The sequence below is a fragment of the Heloderma suspectum genome, chromosome 1, assembly GCF_057233095.1.
Source record: "Heloderma suspectum isolate Gila_16-S chromosome 1, 16-S_ref, whole genome shotgun sequence".
Lineage (NCBI taxonomy): Eukaryota > Metazoa > Chordata > Lepidosauria > Squamata > Helodermatidae > Heloderma > Heloderma suspectum.
The window spans coordinates 433,610,031-433,631,778 of NC_139458.1; the positions used below are offsets into that span (position 1 = coordinate 433,610,031).

The following is a 21,748-nucleotide window of genomic DNA, read 5'->3' on the forward strand; positions in this document are numbered from 1 at the left end:
ATTCCCTTTGGGGGAGAAACCTTGACAAATTTTTCCAATTCAGCCCTGGTGGTTTTTGTTCCGTTTCCCCCTTCTGGCGTTGACTCAATCTTTAGCGAGTCAATCCAATATGTGGGTCCTTTTTTAAAAAAAGTGGTGGCAACTTGTGCAAATTGCGGGGGGGGGGGGAATCTTGAAAGTTTGCACCAATGAGGTCATAATTTTTTTTAAAGATTTTTAAAATTGGCGATCTTGCAAAAGTGTGCACAATCCAAGTCTGCCTGTCTTCTATGTAGCCCCGCAGAGGCACATTCCCCTCTCGGAAATATCCTTGTCAGTACCAACCCCTCCAGACACTACTTCCTTTAGCCCAGCAGAGCCATATTTTGTCCTTGTCAATGAACTTCTCAATTTCATCCTCCATTGGGGAATCCCGCTGGAGTTAAACAGAAGGGAATTGCTTGCGTCACAAATCCCTAATTAAGAGATGTTGGCGGGGAACACCCCCACTCATTAGCACACCCCGGGAGTGATTCAAAACTATCTGAAAGTCCCTCCCCAGACCTGTGCCCCATGGTCCACCATAGTGGCACCTCTCGTACTAATCACTTTGTGAAAATAGGGCAACCCAGCCACACACTGCCCTACGCTTCATCGCCACCCCAAAATCCCTGGGCATATGATGATACAGAAACCTAGGAACATAGGACACCTTATACCGCATCACATGATCAGTCCATCTAGCCCAGTATCGTCAACACTGACTGGCAGCAATGGCTCTCCAGGGTTTCAGCCTGGAGTTTTTCCAGCCCTGCATGAAGATGCTGCCAGGGATTGAACCTGGGACTCGCTACATGCAAAGCAGGTCCCCAACCAACTGAGCTGCAGCCCTACTTGTCTAACATTTGCTGTAACCATGTTCAGAGTTGTGGTAAGGCCAGGGGGGGGGGGGAGAGAGAGATAGCATTAAAGGCCTGTTAAAATGATCCTAAAGTAAACAGCTGCCGCTACTCCTCAATTAGCCCAACTCAAGATAAATTGTGGACTTTGCACCGACTAAATAACTAAAAAAAAGAGGTCATTTTCTTTGCTTGTTGAATTTGAACCCATTAAATACTCTTATCGAGGCTTTCATCACAGCACTTTTTTTACTGTCAAAATTCAAACAAAGAGGCACCTTGAAATGCCCTAGTTAAGAAAACACCCTACATAAAAAAAAGAATCCTGCAGATCAAACGCTCTGCTGGAAAGAAAATGTTAAGTAAGACTCAAACAACAGACTTGTCTGTAACCAGTTCATCCAAAAGGGGGGGGGGGGAGAGTGTCTCCGTTCGGAAACTGCGATTTTGTTAGTTGCTTCACATCCAGCAGCTGCTTCCAGGTGAATGCTTCCAGCCCCACCTGGCTTTCAATGAAAGATTCCAAGTCCTTCTCCACACAGACCTGGGATTCCAACAAGTTCCCCCGTTCCAGAGCAATGCCTCCCCACCCCGAATGACACGACGCCCCAAGGCTGTCGCTCTCAGTTCTCCCCGGCATGCACGTATTCCTCTGCTGCTTTCGAGACGGTGCTCAGGTACTGCCAGCTCAGTGCGGCTAAAAGCATAACACAGGACAAGTAGATGGGCGAGTAATGGGTCCGGGAGACCAGGGTGCCGCTGGGTAAGCTCATGGACTGGATGGAGGCAACAATCTGTTGCGTTCTGCTGGAGGAAGGGTCCGCGGCTGGGATCTTCTGGTGGATCTAAGGAGAAATAAGAGCCAGCTTCCAGTCAGAGAAGACAGTTGGCAGAAACAGTCTCTGCGATGCGTCGGGCGACTCACGCAACAAGACTTCCCCTTCCTCTCCTCCCCAATGCACTCCCCCCCCCACACACACACACACGCACACACCCCTGCTCCAGAAAATCCCCCAAGCCTCCAGAGCAGATCTGGGGGACACACGAGGAGGAGGGGAATCGCTTAGGCCTGCAGAGCGTGTTCTCCTGCTGTGCTGATGCAGTTCGATAAAGCTGTATATTCTTGGCAATCCTCAACAAAACTAACTCATCAATCAGATTTCTATACCGCCCAACAGCTGAAGCTCTCTGGGCGGTTCACAACATGTAAAACCATAAAATGCAAGAAGATAAAATACAATACAAAACCTCAAAACTTTCAAAACTACAGTATAAAAAACACAAATAGCAACCAAATAGAACCTAGCGGTAGGATAAAGATTTAAAAATAGGACGATAGATTTTAACGCAACGGAAAATGAAAGACTAAAATGCCTGGGAAAATTGAAACTTCGTCACCTGGTGCCAAAAGAAGTACAGCGTAGGCGCCAGGCAAGCCTCTCCGGGAAGCTCATTCCACAACTGGGGTGCCACAGCAGCAAAGGCCCTCTTCTTGGTAGCCACCCGCTTCACTTCCTTTAGCAGAGGCTCCCGCCAAAGAAAATGTGGGAGGAGAACAACAGCCCCCCACACACACATTTTTATGTACCAACCCTTCCCTCCAAGGAGCTCAGGATAGTGTGTGTGTGTGTGTGTGTGTGTGCGCGTATGTGTGAGTGACAGTGAGAAAGAGAGCGTGAGCACCAGCCAGCGAGCATGCATCTTTGGGTTACCATATTTTATCCTCACAGCAACCTTGTATGGTAGCTTAGACTACCTGTGTAGCCCAAGGTCATTCCATGGATTTCATGCAAGTCGGGGCACAAACCCAGAGCTCCCTGGTCCAACCCCAGCACTCAAGCCTCTACACCCCACCGGCCAGAGTTACCAGTCACAAGTGTGTTTGTATTGGGGCGGGGGCATGCGTGGAAGATCTGAGGCCAAAAGACAGAGGCTTATGTTTAGCAAGTGCATGGCTGGAGGCGACATTTGAACCAGGGTCCCTCTCAAAACATCACTCCCATCTACAGCAGAGAAACCAGATACCCCGGACAAGTCTGATTATTCCAGCCCCCTGCTAAACTCACCTCTTCCACATACTGGCACATGATGGCTTTGACGGCCTGTATGTTGGTGGCATCCATCATCAGCGTGACAGCTTGTCCCTTCCGAATCTTCACCACGCCCCTGAACACCTGCTGGTTATTGTAGCAGGCCGCCAAGGTAGCTATGGCCATCACCTGAAGGGAAGTCACAAGAACCATCCTGTTCAATTCCAGGCAATAAAGGAATCAGCAAGCAAGAGTCGTGTGTATTTGTGTGCGGGACACACACACAAAAAACCCAGAACTGTGTGCAAGGAGAATTTATTTTGATTTAGTTTTTTAAAAATTTAAATCCCATTTGAAAAGAACGTCATACAAAGAAGCCCAGCACAGTCGCAACAATGAATTGAGAAAGAAATAAGCACAACTACTTAGAGCGCAATCCTATGCACGTTTAGACAGAAAAAGGAGTCCTACAACTCCTAGCATGCCCCACCCAGCATGGTGGGAGTTGTAGGACTTTTTCTGTCTAGACATGCATAGGATTGCACCTTCAAGTGCTTATTTCTGCCATTATAAGGTTCAGAACCTGCTTGTTTGTGTTTTAAACTCAAGCCAAATTCTCAAGATGCCCAAATTACCAGTACCAGAATATGCTGTGCAACCAGGAATACACACCCACCCTTGCACAGAATCATGGAATAGCATCTATTAAATAGCCTCCACCTCTCGATGCACACAGGATAGCCGATTGCAAAATGATACAGAAAAAGGGAAGGAAAGGGGAACACCCAAATGTAAAACACGGGACTTGGGGGGGGGGGGAACCCCCAGAGACACAGGGGCTTCTTAGATTATTGCTTGTTTCATCACAGCCCCAAAAGCCTTATTGCGAACCACTGAGAATCAACCCAGCCAGCTTTGGGTTCCATTTCTGGTCACACCAGAGCGTGACCAAACAGAGAATTAGTTTTATTAAAAAATAAAAACAAGGGTGCAAACCTATGCATGTTTAGAGAGAAAAAAAGTCCTACAACATCCAGCATTCCCCAGCCAGCCATTCCAGCTGGGGAATGCTGGGAGTTGAAGGACTTTTGGCTCTCTAAACATGCATAGGATTGCGCACTAAATAAATTATACCCAGACAGGTAGAATATTGGTCCACCCAACCCCGGACTAAACTTTTAGTTCTCTAGACAGAAAACACGCGCCCTTGCACCTGAAGGACGTTCCTAGGGAAATAAACAATGTCCTCCAAAGTAGCAGTCATAATCCCGAAATAGCCGTCATAATCGATTGTTATCAAACCCACCTGCGGAATAGCACAGAAGTTGAACACGCTTTGGTTCTTCAGGCGGGATAAATATGTCAAGACATCGGGGACGTGGTGCAAGGCATTGGTGATGAGCTCGTTCATGCACTGGACGGCCTTGTCCAGGTTCTCTGGCTTGGCTAAATCCGACAGCTTCTTCACATACTTGCTCCAAACCTGGAAACACCAAAAAGGGGGGTTGGTGGGGGTCAGAGGCAGGCTTGCCAAGGCTGGCTTTGCAACTCTGCACCACGCACATCCCACAACCTTCAGCCAATCCACACTGCCTCCCCCCACCACACAAAGACACCGTTACCGAGAAGCTCAGCCATGCTGGCTTCCATACATTATTTTTGGAAGCATCGCCCAAGCACGGGGTGGGGAACAAGCAGCCCCCGTCACCCCTCCCCCCAAAAAACGGGGGAGAAAAATTGGGTTTGCCATCAAAATTTGGCATCAAACAGCTACACAAGCTGATTTAAAGACTAATTTAGTTTGTTTTCAAGCTGTTTGGGGGGGGCGCTGCAGCAAGAGTAAGGCCATGGGGGGGACGACTGGCCCCCAGACCACCCAAAGTTGCCCAACACTGCCCTAGCACCTTTAAAAATTTATCTTTATTGTTCTGGAAGGCTGACTGAGCAAGAGGTTCATGGCAACTAGAACTGCAATACAATCATTTTGTCACAGACCACGGAAGAGGTCTTGAAGCTCTACATGTTGTGTGACCAGGAACTAATAGGTGCAGAGAAGCACAAGGCTAGCGAGGCCCTACAGAAAAGCCCCCTTGGTGTTTAGCACCTAAGCCCCTGCTGGTACACTTTCCAAGTTTTTCCACTGCAATGCTGAGGACTAGAACCTTTACATAAAAAATAAAATGCAACAGCGAACGGAAGATGATGTTCCAGATATCATGCCGGTGCTCCCAGATTGTAAGGAAGAAATTGTATTCTGTGCTTTGCAGCATGGCCACAGACCTGCAGGTTTCAAGACGTGGCAGAATCTAATTTTGGGTACATGTACTCACTTCGTGTCACCCCTCCCCCACACCTAAAGGGGGTGAAAACAGACTGAAAACTTACAATGACCAGCATCTATTTCAATTAGCACAGCCAGCGAGCCGATCTTTGTGCCTGGGGAAGGAACACTCATTCATTGCAGGGGTGGGGGCTGAGCCAGAAGTTACAGAATATGAACTACAGCACTGGAAAACAGGAACTCTTCCGTCAGTTTTTGTTCCAAAAGGAACAAGCTTCTAGCCCTCATGATTGCAGACGTCAGCACTAAAAGCAGTAAGAGCACGCTGGTCTTGGGGCTCATGGCCTGGACCCTCATAGGAAGCTGCCTTGTGCCAAGTTAGAGGATTTGCCCATTTAGCTGAATATTGCCTCTCCACGGTCTCACGTCACCAATATCACCTCATCCTTTAAATCAGGGGTGCCGAACCTCAGGTTCGGAGTCCCAATCCGGCCCTCCCCAGACAGCCACGCCCCTTCCCTTGGCCCCCACAGCCACCGATCATTCAGTGCCTTCCCGGCTCTTGGGCAATGCTTTCCCCATTCTGAAAGGCTGAAATGCCTCTCCTAAGGCTGAGTTAATGGCAGGGAGAGCTTCAAGCTAAGATATCCTGGTATTTTTTCCCCACGCCCCCCACTGGAATGCGGCTCCCCAGAGCTTCTCTGAAACTGAGTTCAGCCCTTGGGCTGAAAGAGTTTCAACGTCCATTTAATTTTCTTTTCACGCCGACAACTGAAGGTGCCCGGGGACTGAACCTGGCAGCTTCTGCATGCCAAAGGAGGCCAAATTCTCTGCCCTGACGCCTGGGCTACCCCCAAGCTGTGCCCCCCCCCAGCTGCACATCTCTGGCCTTCCATCTCTCTTCCTTTTACCTCGATGGGCCAAAATTCTCTGCCCTCAAGCTGGTCCTCCAGGTAGTCCCGAATGATGTTGGTTTTCTGCAGGAAAAGCCCCATGGAGTTGGCGAGCTCCATGTCCTGGCCGACAATGGGGTCTTCCAGCTTCGACGCAGAGAAGAGCCGGGAGAGGCCGATGCCCACAAGGCCAGCGACGTAGTGACAATACTGGAGAGGGTCAAAAACAAAGTATATATGCACTTTCCCTCTCCAGAGTGGTTTTGGGAAGGGAGGAGGCAGCACACGTGGAACCTGGCAGCTTGCAATTGTGTGCACGTGCGTGTATACACATATGGAAAAATATTGTGGCTGAAACCAGAAGCGGTTGTGTAAAAGCTCTCATAAGCAGGGTTAATAGTTCCACTCTACCCTGTGCTGGTCAGACCTCACCTCGAATTCTGGACACCACACTTTAAGAAGGATTCAGATAAACTGGAACAAGTTCAGAGAAGGACAACAAAGATTATTAGGGGACTAGAAACCAAGTCCTGCGAGAAAAGACTCAAAGTACTGGGTAGATTTAACCTTGAGAAGACCAGGGGGGGGGGGGGGGAGATGATACGCGCTGCATCCAAGCCCCTCCTCCAGGTGCCTCCTCTTAGGGAGGCTCGGAGGGCGGCAAAAAGAGAGAGGGCCTTCTTGGTGGTGGCCCCTCATTTATCAAACAATCGCTCCAACAAGACTTGCCTAGCGCCAACATTGTCATCTTTTTGGAGACAGGTTAAAACTGCCCTCTCCTCTCAGACATTTGGCAGCATATCTTGAGTTCTTGGATCAGGTCCTGGATTGTATCTGGCTGATGGTTTTAAATTGTTTTAGATACATGTTGTCGTTGTGTGTGCATTATCTGCTTTATGTCCTTATGTTAATGGTTTTTTATACTTTATATAATGTATTCTAATGGTTTTAATTTTGAGGAACCGCCCAGAGAGCTTCAGCTATGGGGCGGTATAGAAATATAATAAATGAATGAAATAAATGAACAGCGCTTTTCAAGTACCTAAAGGGTTGGCACACAGAAGAGGGCTGCAACCATTCTCCCATCATCCAAGGTGAATGGGAATGAAATAACGGGCTTAATTTACAGGAAAGCAGATTTCAGTCAGGAAAAGCCTCCTAACAGTCTGCCTAGGGAGGTTGTGGGCTCTCTGTTGGTCTTCAAGCAGAGTCTGGATGGCCATCCATTGGGGATGCTTTAAACTGGATTCCTGCACCAAGCAGGGGTTGGACTTGACAGCCTAAATGGTTCCTTCCAACTCTAGGATTCTACTTGACACTGCACATGTCAGGGAAGCCATCCTGGTGGACTTGTCCAGCCCTGAACTATTTCTCCCATAAATGAAATGGGAGACATACTGATAACATACTGATGGGGCACTTTGCTATTAAAAAAAAAAGAAAAGCAAAAAAGATCTTGCCCACTGGAAGTCAAGCATGTGATGGGTGTCTGCACAGCAAACCTCCAGGCCTCATAATCACTACTTTGGCCCATTTCCTGAATTCCCAGGTTTGCAGCCAGCATGGAGATTTGCCAAGGACACCCGGCTCACTCACCTTGTCCCATTCCTTCTCAGAATCCACCTTCTTTTCCAGAAACTCTGCCATCCCCCGGCCCATCTTGTGGCAAATGTCGGAAATCACATCCCGATAGACCTTTGCCAGGTTCCGGAACTCCAAGGAGATCTAAGGCGGGCAGAAAAAGAAGACAACTAAAAACAGGTTCGGAGACAAAACTTACAATTTAAACCAGGGGTGCGGAACCTCAGACCTGGGCAGGGGTGGCCACACCCCCTTTGCCTTCGCCCCACCCACAACCAGAATGCGACCCACAAGAGCTTCTCCAAAACTACATTTGGTCCCCAGACTCAAAAAGGTTCTGCACCCTGACTTAGGGGACTTGACCTTACACTTCTCTCTCCCACAGCATCAAAATCAAATTGATGAGCCCAGGAAGTACCTTTAGGGAAGATGTGGGCAACTTCTGGCCCTCCAGATGTTTTGGCCTATAACTCCAGTTGTGTTCCCTAGCAACTGGAGTACACAGGCCTACTGCCTCCGCTACTGGAGGTAGCACAGAGGCATCATGATTAGTAGCCCTTGATAGTCTTCTCCTCCATGAAGTTGTCTCATCCTTTTAAAGCCATCCAAACTGGTGGCCATCCCTAATTCCTGTGGTAGCGAATTCCATAGTTTAACTCTGCGCTGTGAAGAAGCCCTTCCTTTGATCTGTCCTGAATCTCCCACCACTCAGATTCATGGGATGACCCCTTTGGGTTCTAGTATTATGGAAGAGGGCGAAAAATGTCTCCCTCTTCACTGTCTCCACACCATGCATAATTTTGTACACTTCTGTCATGTCTCCCCTCACTCACCATTTTTCTAAGCAACAGTTCCCGCTGTTGCAACTTTCCTCATGGGGAAGTCGCTCCAGCCCCTTGATCATTTCAGTTGCCCGTTTTCCAACTCTACAACATCCTTTTTGAGGTGGGGCAGATGGAACTGTACACAGTAGCCCAAGCGTGCTTGCCCCATAGGTTGTTTGTAAGGGTGGGATGATATTGGCTGTTACATTTTCGAGGCCTTTCCTAACTAACATACTTCCGGCTGGCCACTGTGTGAACAGAATGCTGGACTAGACAAACTTTGGTCTCATCCAGCATAGCTCTGCTCAAGTTCTTAAGACTTTATTTAAATAAACCCTTGCAAATCTTTAAGCACCTGTGGAATGACTTTAACTTTTATACAACAATGCACAGACACATATTCAGCGCACACTCGGCAAGCGCAAGTGAACATGTTCGTGCAGCCACGGGGGTGTTCTGTGCTGGAGCACCAGCCTATACAATAAGGTAACGTAAACTATTATGGGGTTTCCACTGACTAGCAGCTAGACAGTAGTCAATGTGGAAATCTGTTCTCACGCAAATGAAATGGGGGTGGCCAAACAACCCCCCTTACGTGTTTATCAACCACGGGGAGGGGGGGAGAGGGGGAAGCAGGATCATGCCCACCAAGGAAACCTTTGGTAGAAGTGTTAAGCACTACTATGCCCGTATCGATGGGCACATGTAGGCCCCCTCCATGTGAACAGGACTCTCAGCTGATCCGAGCTGCCATCCGTGTGGAGGAAGCCAACGCACGTCTCTGCACACACATGGGGCCCTTCCAAACGGATGACCGGTGAGCGTGTTGGGCTTTGGGGCATGGCCAGTGGTACAGCTCATACTTTACATGCAAAAGGTCCCAGGTTCAATCCCTGGCAGCATCTCCAAGCAGGGCTGGAGATATTCCTGCCTGAGACCCTGGAGAGCAGCTGCCGCCCACCACTCAACTCCACGAGGCTAGATGTTCCTGTTTGCCCTGGCTGCAAATAAGTTAAGAGCTAGGCATCAAAACCATCTATAATGCATCCCAATGTGGGGCCCGTATAAATGTCGTTCTCCCTTGATTTGTGCCGGTCAAGTACCCCGCTGGGGAGCTTTTGAGCCATGTCAATGCGATCCTGCATTTTTACACACCTTTTTTTTTTTTTTTTTACTCTTATGTTCCTAAGTTCCTCCTCCCAGGGGCCATAAATCAAGGAACACATGGCTGACTTAGGAACTGCATAAACCAACCTGGCAGGGAGCTCATTGCAGTTCCAACCGACAGTACTTGCTTTCTTTCCCCTCCTCCTTCCCAATCCCTTTTCCTATCGTCTTATGTATTTTAGATTGTAAGCCTGAGGGCAGGGGCTGTCCTAATATTAACCCGTGTAAGCCACTCTGGGAGCCTTTTTTGGCTTTAGAGTGGGGTAAAAACGCTCTAAATAAATAAATAAATAAACATGAGGTCCAGACAGGCAGTTGCTCACCGTTGGAAAATCCTCCAATATTTGCTTGTCCTTCTCTTTGCTGTCCATGAATTTCCAATCCGGCTGATATAGGTAGGAGTGGAAGCTGTGCAGTATGGGAACCTTGGTTTCGAGGTTGATTGTCATGTCATCCTCAACCGTGTCCAGAGCTCGGAGAACCAAGTAGAAGATGCACACCGCGTGGCTGCAGGGGGAGGGAAGAGAGAGCGTTTGCGACTTGGAAGCCAGGAGGAAGAGAAGAATACTTGGGTTGGCCCCAAAGACATAAGAACGTAAGAACCCAGGGTCCATCCAGTCCAGCGTTCTGTTCACACAGTGGCCAACCAGCTGTCGACCAGGAACCCACAGGCTCCTGTGGGTTCCTCCAGGACTTTGTCCAACCCCCGTTTAAAGCCATCCACTTTGGGGGCCATCACTACATCCTGTGGCAGCAAATTCCATAGTTTAACTGTGAGCTGTGTGAAGAAGCCCTTCCTTTATCTATCTATCTATTTATTGTATTTTTATCCCGCTCCTCAGCCAAAAAAGGCTCCCTGAGCGGCTTACAATCGATTAACAAGGAAGACGGTCCCTGCCCGCAGGCTTACAATCTAAAAAAGACATGACACACAAGAAAAGGCAATGGGGAGGGAGAAAAAAGAATGACGTAGACTGTCAGCAGGGCTGGTGGGATGGCCCTGTTCCCCCCCCCTCATCCCCACAGGAGAGGCAGTCCAAATGGAGCAGGCCCTGATGTTCTCTTTGCCGGCTCCTTCGCTCCTTCTTCCCCACAGGGCCATGGACGTCAGTTAGCCATGTGAGGGCAGGGGGGAGTCCAACTTTGATCTGTCCTGAATCTCCCACCAATCAGCTTCATAGGATGACCCCTTTGGGTTCTAGTATTTTGAGATCCATTTCCATCAGTTTAAAACTCCAGGGCCCACTTCTCAGGAGGGAGCTTAACATATCAGAATGGAAAGAATCGCATCTGCTCCCAATTACATCTCCAGCTGCGATTCATCACCCCAGCGAACCCATTTCAGATGCCCGTTTGTAATCTGATCTCCTACTTTAGCATGTTATGCTCCATTTCAGGCTTCCCAAACCTGGCGCCCTCCAGAGGTGTTGGACTACAACTCCCATAACCCCCAGCCGCCATGATGGGAGTTGAAGTTCAGCATCTCTGGAGGGCGCCAGGTTGCGGAAGGCTGCTCCATTCATTATGCTGTGAGCCTTCTGGAGAGCCACGCAACGAGGTACACGTTTTAAAAAATAAAATAAAATAAAAATAAAAGCAGTACCAACAGGGCCGGGGGAATGCTGCCAACTGACCGAGCTGCTCTTGTGCCTTTAAGCGGCAGCTTCGTCCACAGAAAAACGCCTCGCTTACATGTGCCTACCAAATTCAGCTTTACAGCACAGAATCCGAAGAGATTTTCCTGCCCTGCAGGGAGCCCCCAGGAATCGAACCTGAGACCTTCTGCACACAGAGCATGCGCTCTACCACCGAGTCTGCTGGATGGGGAAGCACGGGGAAAGGGGAGAGGCCCCACCCAGCACTGGCTTCGGTTCCCCTGAGGGTGGGCAGCCCTGGACAGAAAAACAGTTCCAAACCTCTACTGCAAACGGCCGTGATGCAAGAAGCATCCCTCAGAGAGGATCTTTAGCTTGAGAAGATGGAACAGGTGACTGTGCAGAAGAGAAACCTACAGACAGGCACAGAAGCAGGCCAGCATGGCAGCCTAAAAAATGGCTTCGGAAATGTTTTTTTCCCGCGGAAGGGTATGGTAATGTTGATGGGTTGTTTATTAGGGTTTTTTTTTTTAATGACTTTTAAACGTTGTATTGTAACACTATCCTACGTTCTTACGTTACAATATAATCAACACTGTCATATATGCTTGCATTTTTATGGTTAGGTTGCTGTTCCGTAGTCCAGGAAAGCAGCTTATAGAACACTGAAAATAAATAAAACAAAATTAAAGGCCTCTCTGGAACATGGCCTGGGGCAGATTTCTGGATTCTGAGCTGTTAACAGGATGCTGCACCTAGCCTGACACGAGCCAATTAATCTGCATTAAATAGAGAGGCATGAAAGAGGCAACGGTGTTGCTCATGACTAACTCCTGTGCTCCCAGGTCACAGTGGTTTAGTGCATAAGCCGTCCTGGAAAGTGGTGTTATAATCCCATCATAACTTGTTGCGCCTAAAAGGCACGACAAAGTAGACGCATCTCCTGCCCTAACTTTTTTTTTTTTTTTAAGGAGAGACATTTCACATGACCAAGAAGCAGGAGGCAGCTACACAGATCAGAGCAAAGCATCTCCAGGTACTGCCCTTAACTTTCTCCCATTAAGTGAATGGTATCGCCATAGGAGTGAATGGAAGGGTTAAGCACAGGGAGAATTGACATTGCTCCAGGGAGGACAAAATCTGCCCTTTATGCTAGCGCTCACATGCTCAGTGGTTCCCAACTGGGGACCCTCGGATGTCAGTGACTGGGGATGATGGGAAATACAGCCCTGCTGGCTGGGGATGATGGGAACTGCAGTCCAGTGACATATGAGGGCCCCAAGTTGGGAACTGCTGCTTGGATTGTAACGAAGTTTAAGTCCATGTAATGACAGAATGCATACCCCTCCCTTGTCTAACTCTACAATTCCTGCTCCCCCACCACCACTTCCTCTGTTGTCTCCCCTATGTCAAATTATAGAATGTAATCCCATCGGGGCAGGGACCTGTACTCTTGTACTCTGTAAAGCACCAAGCACATAGCTGTTGATGCCATATAAATATATAACCACAGGGCTGTGTTTAGTCTATGTGCTAAAGATGCCATGGCGAACATTGTTGATTTTTGTAAAAGGTGCATGCAATGAAGAGTTCTCTCTCCTCCAATTAAAGGGAATTTGGCTCCCCAGATCAAAACAAAACTGTCCAGATGGGAAATTCTGGGTAGCCTTGGAAGGATGGGCTTCCTTCGGAGGAGACAGAAAAAACTTACATCTGGGCCTGTGTATGGGATCAGTTTTGCCAGTATGACAACCCCTGAACCGCTTGCAGAAATGCCAGGAAAAGCAGACCGAGAACTCAATCAGGAATGCGGGATGGCAAGAACAGCCAATGAGTGCAAAGGCCCTGGCACGTCTTCCTGCCATTTCTTTTCTCATCCTTGCACCTCCGTCTTATTTGGGGGGAGGAAGAACTTCAGCTGTTTTGCAGCTGCATTGAAGGCCAAAAATAAAGACATGGGAAAATGAACCCTAGTGCAAAGATGGAAGGGGGGGAGCCAGCAGGAGCCATAGGTCAAAGGGCAGAGCAGACACATGTGCAAAGTTTAGTCCCGGGGGCATCTCCGCTTCAAAAAATCCCAGGCAGCTGGGGCCTCAGTCTGCCTGGAGAGATGCCAGAGGCTGATGCTAATCCAAGGAAGCAATAAAAGGGCCAAGAGACTCTGTCCCAATAAAAGGGCAGCTTCATCCATTCAACCCAGTGAGTTTCCCTAGGGCGGCCTCCCCCAGCCTGGGGCTGAACTACAACTCCCACAATCTGGATGCCAAATATACAATATGGATGAAGAACATAGAAGCTTGTGCCAGGTGAAGGCTCGTTTGTCCATCTAGTTCAGGATGGTGGCTGGCAGTGGCTCTCCAAGGTTTGGGGCATGACTGGGGATGATGGAGGTTGTAGTCCAAGCCATCGGGGGGGGGTGCCGGGATGGGTAAATCGGCCCTAGAGCTTTCCAACTGTAAAGGGCCTGATCCAGTTGGACTGCCCCTCCTTTGGGGGTGAGAGGGGGGAACAGGGCCATCCCACCAGCCTTGCTGACGGTCTACGTAATTCTTTTTTCTCCCCTCCCCATTGCCTTTTCCTTGTGTGTCGTGTCCTTTTTAGATTGTAAGCCTGCGGGCAGGGACCGTCTTCCTTGTTCATCGATTGTAAGCCGCTCAGGGAACCTTGTTTGGCTGAGAAGCGGGATAAAAATATACAACAAATAAATAAATAAGTGGCCACGGAAGTTTCCAGGAGGAGCTCAGCGCAGGGCCCACGTGATCCAGAAAGACCCATGCTGAGCCCAGTGCCTTGTTTTGGAGAGGAGCTGTGGCCCAGTGGCGGAGCCCGCCCCCCCCCCCCCCGGGAGGGGCCCATTCCTGCTGCTGAGCACCTGCTTGGCTCCCCACCACAGCTGCTGCTCGCCAGCCCAGACTAGGTGGGCAAAACAGCCTCCACCCAACTGGGCACAAGCGTTCCATGTCCTCCTCTCGCCATGCAATGTTTGGCAGCCATAAGGTACGGGGTTCAATCCCCACCACCTCCCGCTAAAGTTAGGGCTGCAATCAGCCAGCGAAGATCAAATGGACCCGAAGCCAGACCCTGCAGGAGGCAGCAGCATCTTTGGCTCTCCCTCCCCACAAAAGGGAATCCTACACAGTTAACCCTGTCCTTTCCAAGCCATGCTTTCAGGAGCTGGGCTGATTTCCCCTCCCCTCCACTCCCCAAGTCTTCCGCTGCCCCCCAACTGGCAACATCTTTTGCTCCCTCTCCCCTCCCCAAAAAGAGACCATGCATCATTAACCCCTTCCTTTCCAAGCCAGGTTGCCAAGAGCCACAGGCTTGCGGGCTGACTTCCCCTCCCCAAGGGGCACGTCTTCTGCTGCCCCCCCCAACAGAGTCCCTCTCCCCTTCTCCCCCCCCCCAAAAGACTGCGTACCATTAACCCCTTCCTTTGCAAGCCAGGCTTTCAGGAGCCGCAGGCTTGCGGGCTGCCTTCCACTCCCCAAGGGGCACGTCTTCCCCTGCCCCCCAACAGCAATATCGTTTGTTCCCCCCCAAAAGACCACGTACCATTAACCCCTTCCTTTGCAAGCCAGGCTTCCAAGAGCCGCAGGCTAGTGGGCCGACTTCCCCTCCCCAAGGGGCACGTCTTCCCCTGCCCCCCAATAGCAATATCGTTTGCTCCCCCTCCCAAAGACCACGTATCACTCGCCCCTTCCTTTGCAGGCCAGGCTTTCAAGAGCCGCAGGCTGCCTGGCTTTCAGTCCCCAGGGGCCATTTCTGCGCCCCCCCCCCCCCGGGACTCACCGCAGCTCCCCGTCCAGCGCTTGGATGACGGCGGCGAAGCTCCGGCTGGTCTGGTTCAGGTACTTGTAGCACAGGCGCAGGCCGTGGCTGAGCGAGTCCTGCGAGAAGAGCGCAGGCGGCGGGGCGGGCTGAGTGGTGAGGAAGCGAGGCCGCGCGGGCGGCGGGGGCGGCGGCGGAGGCCGCGCGGGCGGCGGCGGGGTGCTGCAGCGCGCCCGGCCGCCGCCGCCCAAGCAGGAGCCCGAGCCGCCGCCGCCGCCGCCGCGCCCGCCGCCCGCCCCGGCGCGCGGCGGGGACAGGGCCAGCGTGCGCTTGAAGAGCGAGGCGGCCGCCTTGGAGCCGCCGCCGGCCATGGCGAGGGCGCGCCGCGGGGCGCACGGCTAGCCGCGGCGCGCAGGCCGCCCGCGCTGGCCCCCCATGGCTCCGGCGAAGTGGATCCGGGGCGCGGCGAGGCCGGCCCGCCCGCCGCCGCCGGGCTCCCGCCTCCGCCCCCAGCGGCAGCAGGCGCGCCTCCCGGGCTCGCGTTAACCCCGCGCGCGCCCGGCGCTTCCTGCGGTGCGCGCTGGCCTCGGGAGGGAACGTGCCAGGCAGGGACTGCGCCGGGGAGCCAGCGGGCAGAGCCTCGGCGCCGCGCCCCCCCCCCGCCGCCCCCGCAGCCCGCGCGCCCCCCCCCCTCGGCTGCGCGTACTGCCCTGACGTTGGAACGGAAACAAAGGGCAAAGCGAACGTCTGAACACGCGCCCAGGCGGTGAACAGGCACGTGTCCGGCCAGTGAACATAAAGCGAGCACCTGTGAGCGTGTCAGAGCCCAGCCGGGGCACCCCTGACTATTAAAGGAAAAGAATTAAAGGATAAAATAAGAGAGAGACGGGGTAGCGGTTAGAGCGCCGGACTGGGCCTGGGGAGATCAGGTTTCTAGTCCGCTCTTGGCCATGAAGCTCACTGGGCGACTTTGGGCCAGTCACTGACTCCTGGCCTAACCTACCTCACAGGGTTGTGGTGAGCATAAAATGGAGGGGGAGGAAAATCAGGTAGACCTCCTTGGGCTCTTTGGGGGAAAAGGCAGGGCGTAAATGTAACAAGTAAATTAATTAAGGGCGCAATCCTATTGGATCCTGGCTTGGATTCCTGCATTGAGCAGGGGGTTGGGATCGATGGCCTTGTAGGCCCCTTCCAACCCTACTATGCTGTGATTCTATGCATGTTTAGACACAGAAAAGGCCTACAACTCCCAGCATCCCCCAGCCAGCATGGCTAGCTGGGGAATGCTGGGAGTTGTAGGCCTTTTCTTTGTCTAAACATGCATCGGATTGCGCCCTAAATGGATGCTTTGCTAACTCCCATTGTTCCGCTTCCGCTGTCATCCGTCTCTGGGTGGTCTTGTGGGGGAAGGAGCACTACAGAGCACCAAAGTCCAGCCCTAGGTACACCACTGACGGTGAATTTTGGGAATCAGGCGTCGCCCTACAGGCTGGCCAAGCTCCTGGCCCAGCCTTGCCTAGCCAAGACATGCCTTTTCATTCCGACTGAATTGCCCACTTCTACGTGCCCGAATCCCTATGCATGTTCACTTTTGAGTACACGTGCCTAGGATCAAGCTGCATCGGCAGAGAAGTGGGAGAAATACACACACACCCACGCTGGGAAAGGAAACATTCCCAAGGGGTAGACATCTCAGCTCCCAGGAGCTTGCAATCCCATCTGGATTTACACAGTGCACCTGCTGCTGTTGGAAGACAATAAAAGGGAGAAAGAAAACGGGAGCTCGGCAGGGCTGGCATCAGCACCCAGAACCCTCAGCCTCTGGGGCTGAAGTCCTTCCTTGGACCCCCATGGGCACAGATGCCTGCCTTCACCCCACTGGGTATCTGCTTTCACACACACCCCACTCCCCAACCACAACTTTGGCAGCAGTGGCTGGGTAACTACCCACCATTTGGAATTTCCTACAATGCCCTGGAGCAAGGAAAGAAATTGAAATGGTAGATGGGTTTCCAGATTCAGCTGCTGCTTCCAGGTAAGGCTATGGCCTGGGCTGGGTGGGGTGACCGACCAGCACCTTGCCAGTTTTGGAGCCAACCCTGGGACCCTTCACTGGTTGGCCCTGCGCACACCAGGAAAATAATGTGTATGTGTGCATCTCAGAAGCGGAGGGGGGAAAACAAATGGTTCTATTTAAACCCGTGATGTTGAACCTCTGCCACATGGGCAAAAACCGGCCCACATGGGGGCAAAACCCCACCATCCCCTTCCCGTGGTCCCACCTCCTCCCCCCAACTACCTACTGTTTGGTGATTTCCTGGCTTTATACATTGTTCTCCCCCATTCTAAAACGTTAAAATGCCTCTCCTAAGGCTTAGTTTCAGGCAGGAAGAGCTTTAAGCTAAAATAGGCTGGTATTTTGGCCCACCCACCACTAGAATGTAGCTCCCAAGAGCTCCTCCGAAACTGTGTTCCACCTTGAGCTGGAAGAAATTCAACTTCCTTGTGCTCCAGGGATAGGAAAGAACCAGTGCAAATGTTCACATAATCCTGAGCAATCCACTTTCAAGTTTGGGGAGGAAATCAAGGAGGAACACACTGATGCCTACAACCCTCCATTTACCCTGTGTGGTGGAGGGCTTCTCCACATGGGGCTTTTATCCTGTGATTGAAATTGGTCACTCACAGAAGTTTGCTGGGGGGGGGGGGTATTACATGACATCATCAACCTCCAGAGCCTCTCCCGTGGGTTCCAACCATTTCCGCAGCTTTATTTGAAATGGAAATAATGAGTGAATAAAAAGCGCTTTGAATCAGGTTGTATTTGTCCATGTAAAGAGGAAGTGGTGCTATAACAGTGCCATCTAGTGGCTGTATAGTGAAACATACAGAAGTTGCGATAAAAGGGGGGGGAAAGGGAAGTGCATATAAAGGGTCAAGCTCAATTCCGCAAAGAATCCAAAAGCAGAAAACTCAGTAAAATCAAGGTATTAAAAAGCCACTGTGGGGAAAAGCCCTGAGAATATTGAATAGACTGAATCCAATCTGTCCTATTATTCTTTGTAAAGCACCGTGTACATAGTGTACAGAGAGCTTCGGCTATTGGGCGGTATAGAAATGAAATAAATAAAAAAATAAAATAAAATAGTTAACACTATAGGAAATAAATCATCAGCATAAATCACCGATGTGGATTTGTTTTCATTGGCTTTCATTTTTAAACCGACAAGGTTACCCCTCTGTGAGCAATAGCAGCTTTGGGGAGGAGTAGGGTGGCAATGGCGTGTGTGTGTGTGTGTGTGTGTGTGTGGTGGGGAGGACCCCCCCATCATGGCTCTTCTCCAAACTGTTCCCCTTCCCCCACTGCTTTTCCAGAGCCCCCAATGTAAATGCAGAGTTCTGACATAACATTGCTTGGCATGAGATCTTGCTGTAAAAGTGTTTGTTTTGTTTTTAAGTTCAAAACCATTTTCCCCAAGGATCAACAAGTTGCCCAGTATTTGTTTTGCATAGAAAGTGGCCATATTCCAAATGCAATTGGCTGACATAATTGCTGTCTTTCACTAGCAGCAGCTAAGAATTAAAAGGAGGCAAATGGATTTTCCTGTATGATGAGCTAAGTAATTACTGAGGTAGACTGGAATCTGCCTTCTTCCACTATGTACAAAATACTCTATTGGCTGTATTTCATTGGTCGCAAATTAAAGTAAATTAACGGGTAAATCCACGTTAAGTTGTTACAAATCTGCATTCTAAATTCAGCAGATGACATTGCTTGTAAATTGTTGTAGAATAATGTACAGATGAACCATTTATTTTGTTATCCTTGGGAGACAAATTACATACACATTTTGGTGTTCTGTTACAGTGAACTTCCAATTCTCATGGAATACAAATGTTTATTCCTAGGTACAGAGTGATTCCTTGGCTTCAGCCTGCCTAGACAACTCAGTCTGAACTGGAAACCTTAATCCACTTTGCAGATGCTCAGATGACCTTTGGAATCAGGCTTTTCTACCAGTCTACGTAGGTGGGGAGCTGGGTAATTCGGTCGGAAGCACTCTCCACAACCTCACAGCACTCATCTCTAGTTTTTGCAACCTGAGACCAACGCAAGAAGCTGTTGCAGCAGACATGGCTGGCACTGAAGCTTTACATATACAATTTTGTTTAATTTCTTTAAACTGCAGTATTACTGTTATTGCTTGTCTGCCTTTGTTTCTCACCTGTAGGTTACATCCAATAAACTATTTCTAGAGGGGTTGGTGTGTTTGTCTGTTGCAGCAAAAACAAGGAATCTTGTAGCACCTTAAAGGCTAAGAGTGCAATCCTATGCAAATTTAGACTGGAAAAAGTCCTACCATTCTCACCATGCCCCAGCCAGCCATACCGGCTGGGGCATGCTGGGAGTTGTAGGACTTTTTCCTGTCTAAACATGCATAGGATTGCACCCTAACAAATTTATTCTGACATAAGCTTTCATTAATACTATCCATTTCATCAGATCTTGGATCATATCCACAAAAGCTTATGCCAAATTCATTGGTTAATCTGTGAGGTATCACAAGATTCTTTGTTGTTATTCATTAAACTGTGCACCATGGTCTGATCATTTTAATGGCTGCAAATATGTCTTATGTTTTGTGTCTTATGCCTTGTGAGGTCTAGGATCTGAAGAGCATCCTAGAAATACACACACACACACACACACACACACACGGGCTTTTAGAAGCGGCGTTTGCTGATCTATTGTTTCTAGTGACATTACTGTAATCCACAGGCTAGAACAGGCATTAAACATGCCTATAAATAAAGCACCAATTCAGTTTGTCAACGCCCACCCCCTTTGCAAACATGGTTTTTGCTCTGGTTTCTTCCACCTTTATCGATTGATAAGGCATAAGCATGAAAGGGCAGAAACAGGGCTAGAGTAGAAAACAAAACAAAAAAGGTGTCCCCTACCCACCCCTACCTTTTTCTCTTGCCCATCTATTTTATCTCTTTTTATCTTGCATTTCTGCCTCAATATGAGCCATCAAAGGCTTATCCCTGATCTACAAACAAGCCAACCAATGGAATAGTAAGGAACTGTAAAACTAAAAAAATAGTAGTAGTAGTAACAGCAACACAACAAAAATAGCAAATACCAAGCAAATCCAAAGGGAGCAACATATGAGCCCAAGATACAACCAAGATGCCCCACTCACCTGGTCCATCTTGGGCATCACTGCCTTGTAGCCTCCCATCTTAAACCTCACCAGGTTGTAGAGCTCCTCGGGGTGGCCCAGCCATTTCTTTAACAGCTCCATTAGCGCCCAGTCTCACCTCAACGCCAATTTGGGAGAGGGGTGCAGGGTGCTGCTTGCTACTTAAGACCTTCGTAGCCAAACCTTCCTGTCCTCCTCCCTCCAAGTTGTCTTTCTGTTCCCTTGCCCCGCCTCTTTCCTCCTGACTTATCCCAATTGCCTCCTCTATTCTCCTTTAAGGTCCTTTGAACTTTCCCTTCTTTTTCTCCCACCCTCTCTAAATCCTTTACTCCCCTTCCCTCCCCCTTCTGCAGGCTTAATTCCCCCCCTGTAAGCCTCTTCTCTTTCTCTGCCTAGAGGCTGCTAGTCCCCTTCAAGCACCCCCCAACTGCCTGGAGGCTGCTAGTTCCCTTCAAGTACCCCCCAGCTGCCTGGAGGCTGCTAGTCCCTTCCAGCACCCCCCAGCTGCCTGGAGGCTGCTAGTCCCCTTCAAGGAACCCCCAGCTGCCTGGAGGCTGCTAGTCCCCTTCCAGCACCCCCCAGCTGCTTGGAGGCTGCTAGTCCCCTTCAAGGAACCCCCAGCTGCCTGGAGGCTGCTAGTCCCCTTCAAGGAACCCCCAGCTGCCTGGAGGCTGCTAGTCCCCTTCCAGCACCCCCCAGCTGCCTGGAGGCTGCTAGTCCCCTTCAAGGAACCCCCAGCTGCCTGGAGGCTGCTAGTCCCCTTCCAGCACCCCCCAGCTGCTTGGAGGCTGCTAGTCCCCTTCAAGGAACCCCCAGCTGCCTGGAGGCTGCTAGTCCCCTTTAAGGAACCCCCAGCTGCCTGGAGGCTGCTAGTCCCCTTCCAGCATCCCCCAGCTGCCTGGAGGCTGCTAGTCCCCTTCAAGGAACCCCCAGCTGCCTGGAGGCTGCTAGTCCCCTTCAAGGAACCCCCAGCTGCCTGGAGGCTGCTAGTCCCCTTCCAGCACCCCCCAGCTGCCTGGAGGGTGCTAGTCCCCTTCCAGCAGTCCCTCCCTGTGATTCCCTGGCCCCTCTCTCCCTCCTTGCGCCTGACCCTGGAGATGCTCTTGCCTACCTAACGCATCCTCCTCCTCCCCGTCCCCATCTGCCCCCGTTTAACAACGTCCCCTAGCAGCAGCCAATCAGCGGGCAGCGCACCTGGCTTGGTGGGCTGATAGGGAGCGTAATAGCCGCGCGGCGCTCGCACCAGGAAGGCGGCAGCCAATGGGGCCGTGGCGGGGCTGGTGTGCCGACCATTCGCCGCCTCTGGATTGGCTCTCGCGCGCCCGGGGGCGGCGGGAGAGGGCCGGGCCGCGGCGAAGTCGCCGGGTTTCTTAAAGGGGCCGAGCGGCTTTTTCTTCCTGGGGTTGGCAGACAGGACCGAGGAAGCCAAGAATGCCACCCTGCAGGTCACGTTTGTCTGCTGCGCTGCCACAGGAAAATATGTAGATGAGGCGATAGCAGCAGTTGCAGGGTTGAGGCAACAAC

General features: G+C 50.7%; 1 protein-coding gene across 2 annotated transcripts; it reads right to left on the bottom strand.

The window, feature by feature from the left end:
- Positions 1-1,074: 1,074 nt before the first annotated feature.
- On the bottom strand, positions 1,075-21,299 carry FDFT1 (farnesyl-diphosphate farnesyltransferase 1). 2 transcript variants are annotated; one of them, XM_084829362.1, is made up of 8 exons: positions 20,225-21,299; positions 15,039-15,136; positions 9,978-10,161; positions 7,679-7,807; positions 6,101-6,292; positions 4,215-4,391; positions 2,945-3,097; positions 1,075-1,723 (listed from the first exon to the last, which is right to left on the bottom strand). In XM_084829362.1, the coding sequence occupies exons 1-8, from the start codon at positions 20,324-20,326 to the stop codon at positions 1,502-1,504; spliced, it is 1,257 nt and encodes a 418-aa protein (XP_084685488.1). In that variant the 5' UTR covers positions 20,327-21,299; the 3' UTR covers positions 1,075-1,501. The 2 variants fall into 2 exon arrangements, with proteins under 2 accessions (XP_084685488.1, XP_084685487.1); XM_084829361.1 differs by lacking the exon at positions 20,225-21,299 and having other exon boundaries at positions 15,039-15,534.
- Between the last annotated feature and the right edge of the window lie 449 nt (positions 21,300-21,748).

Excerpts from the sequence above, each read along its gene's own strand:
- FDFT1 (XM_084829361.1), bottom strand. The coding sequence starts at position 15,388 with ATGGCCGGCGGCGGCTCCAAGGCGGCCGCCTCGCTCTTCAAGCGCACG. Across the intron at positions 10,162-15,038 it reads GCGCTGGACGGGGAGCTGCG|CCACGCGGTGTGCATCTTCT; the intron begins GTGAGTCCCGGG and ends CTCCCCCTGCAG. Across the intron at positions 4,392-6,100 it reads GAGAATTTTGGCCCATCGAG|GTTTGGAGCAAGTATGTGAA; the intron begins GTAAAAGGAAGA and ends TGGTGTTTCCAG.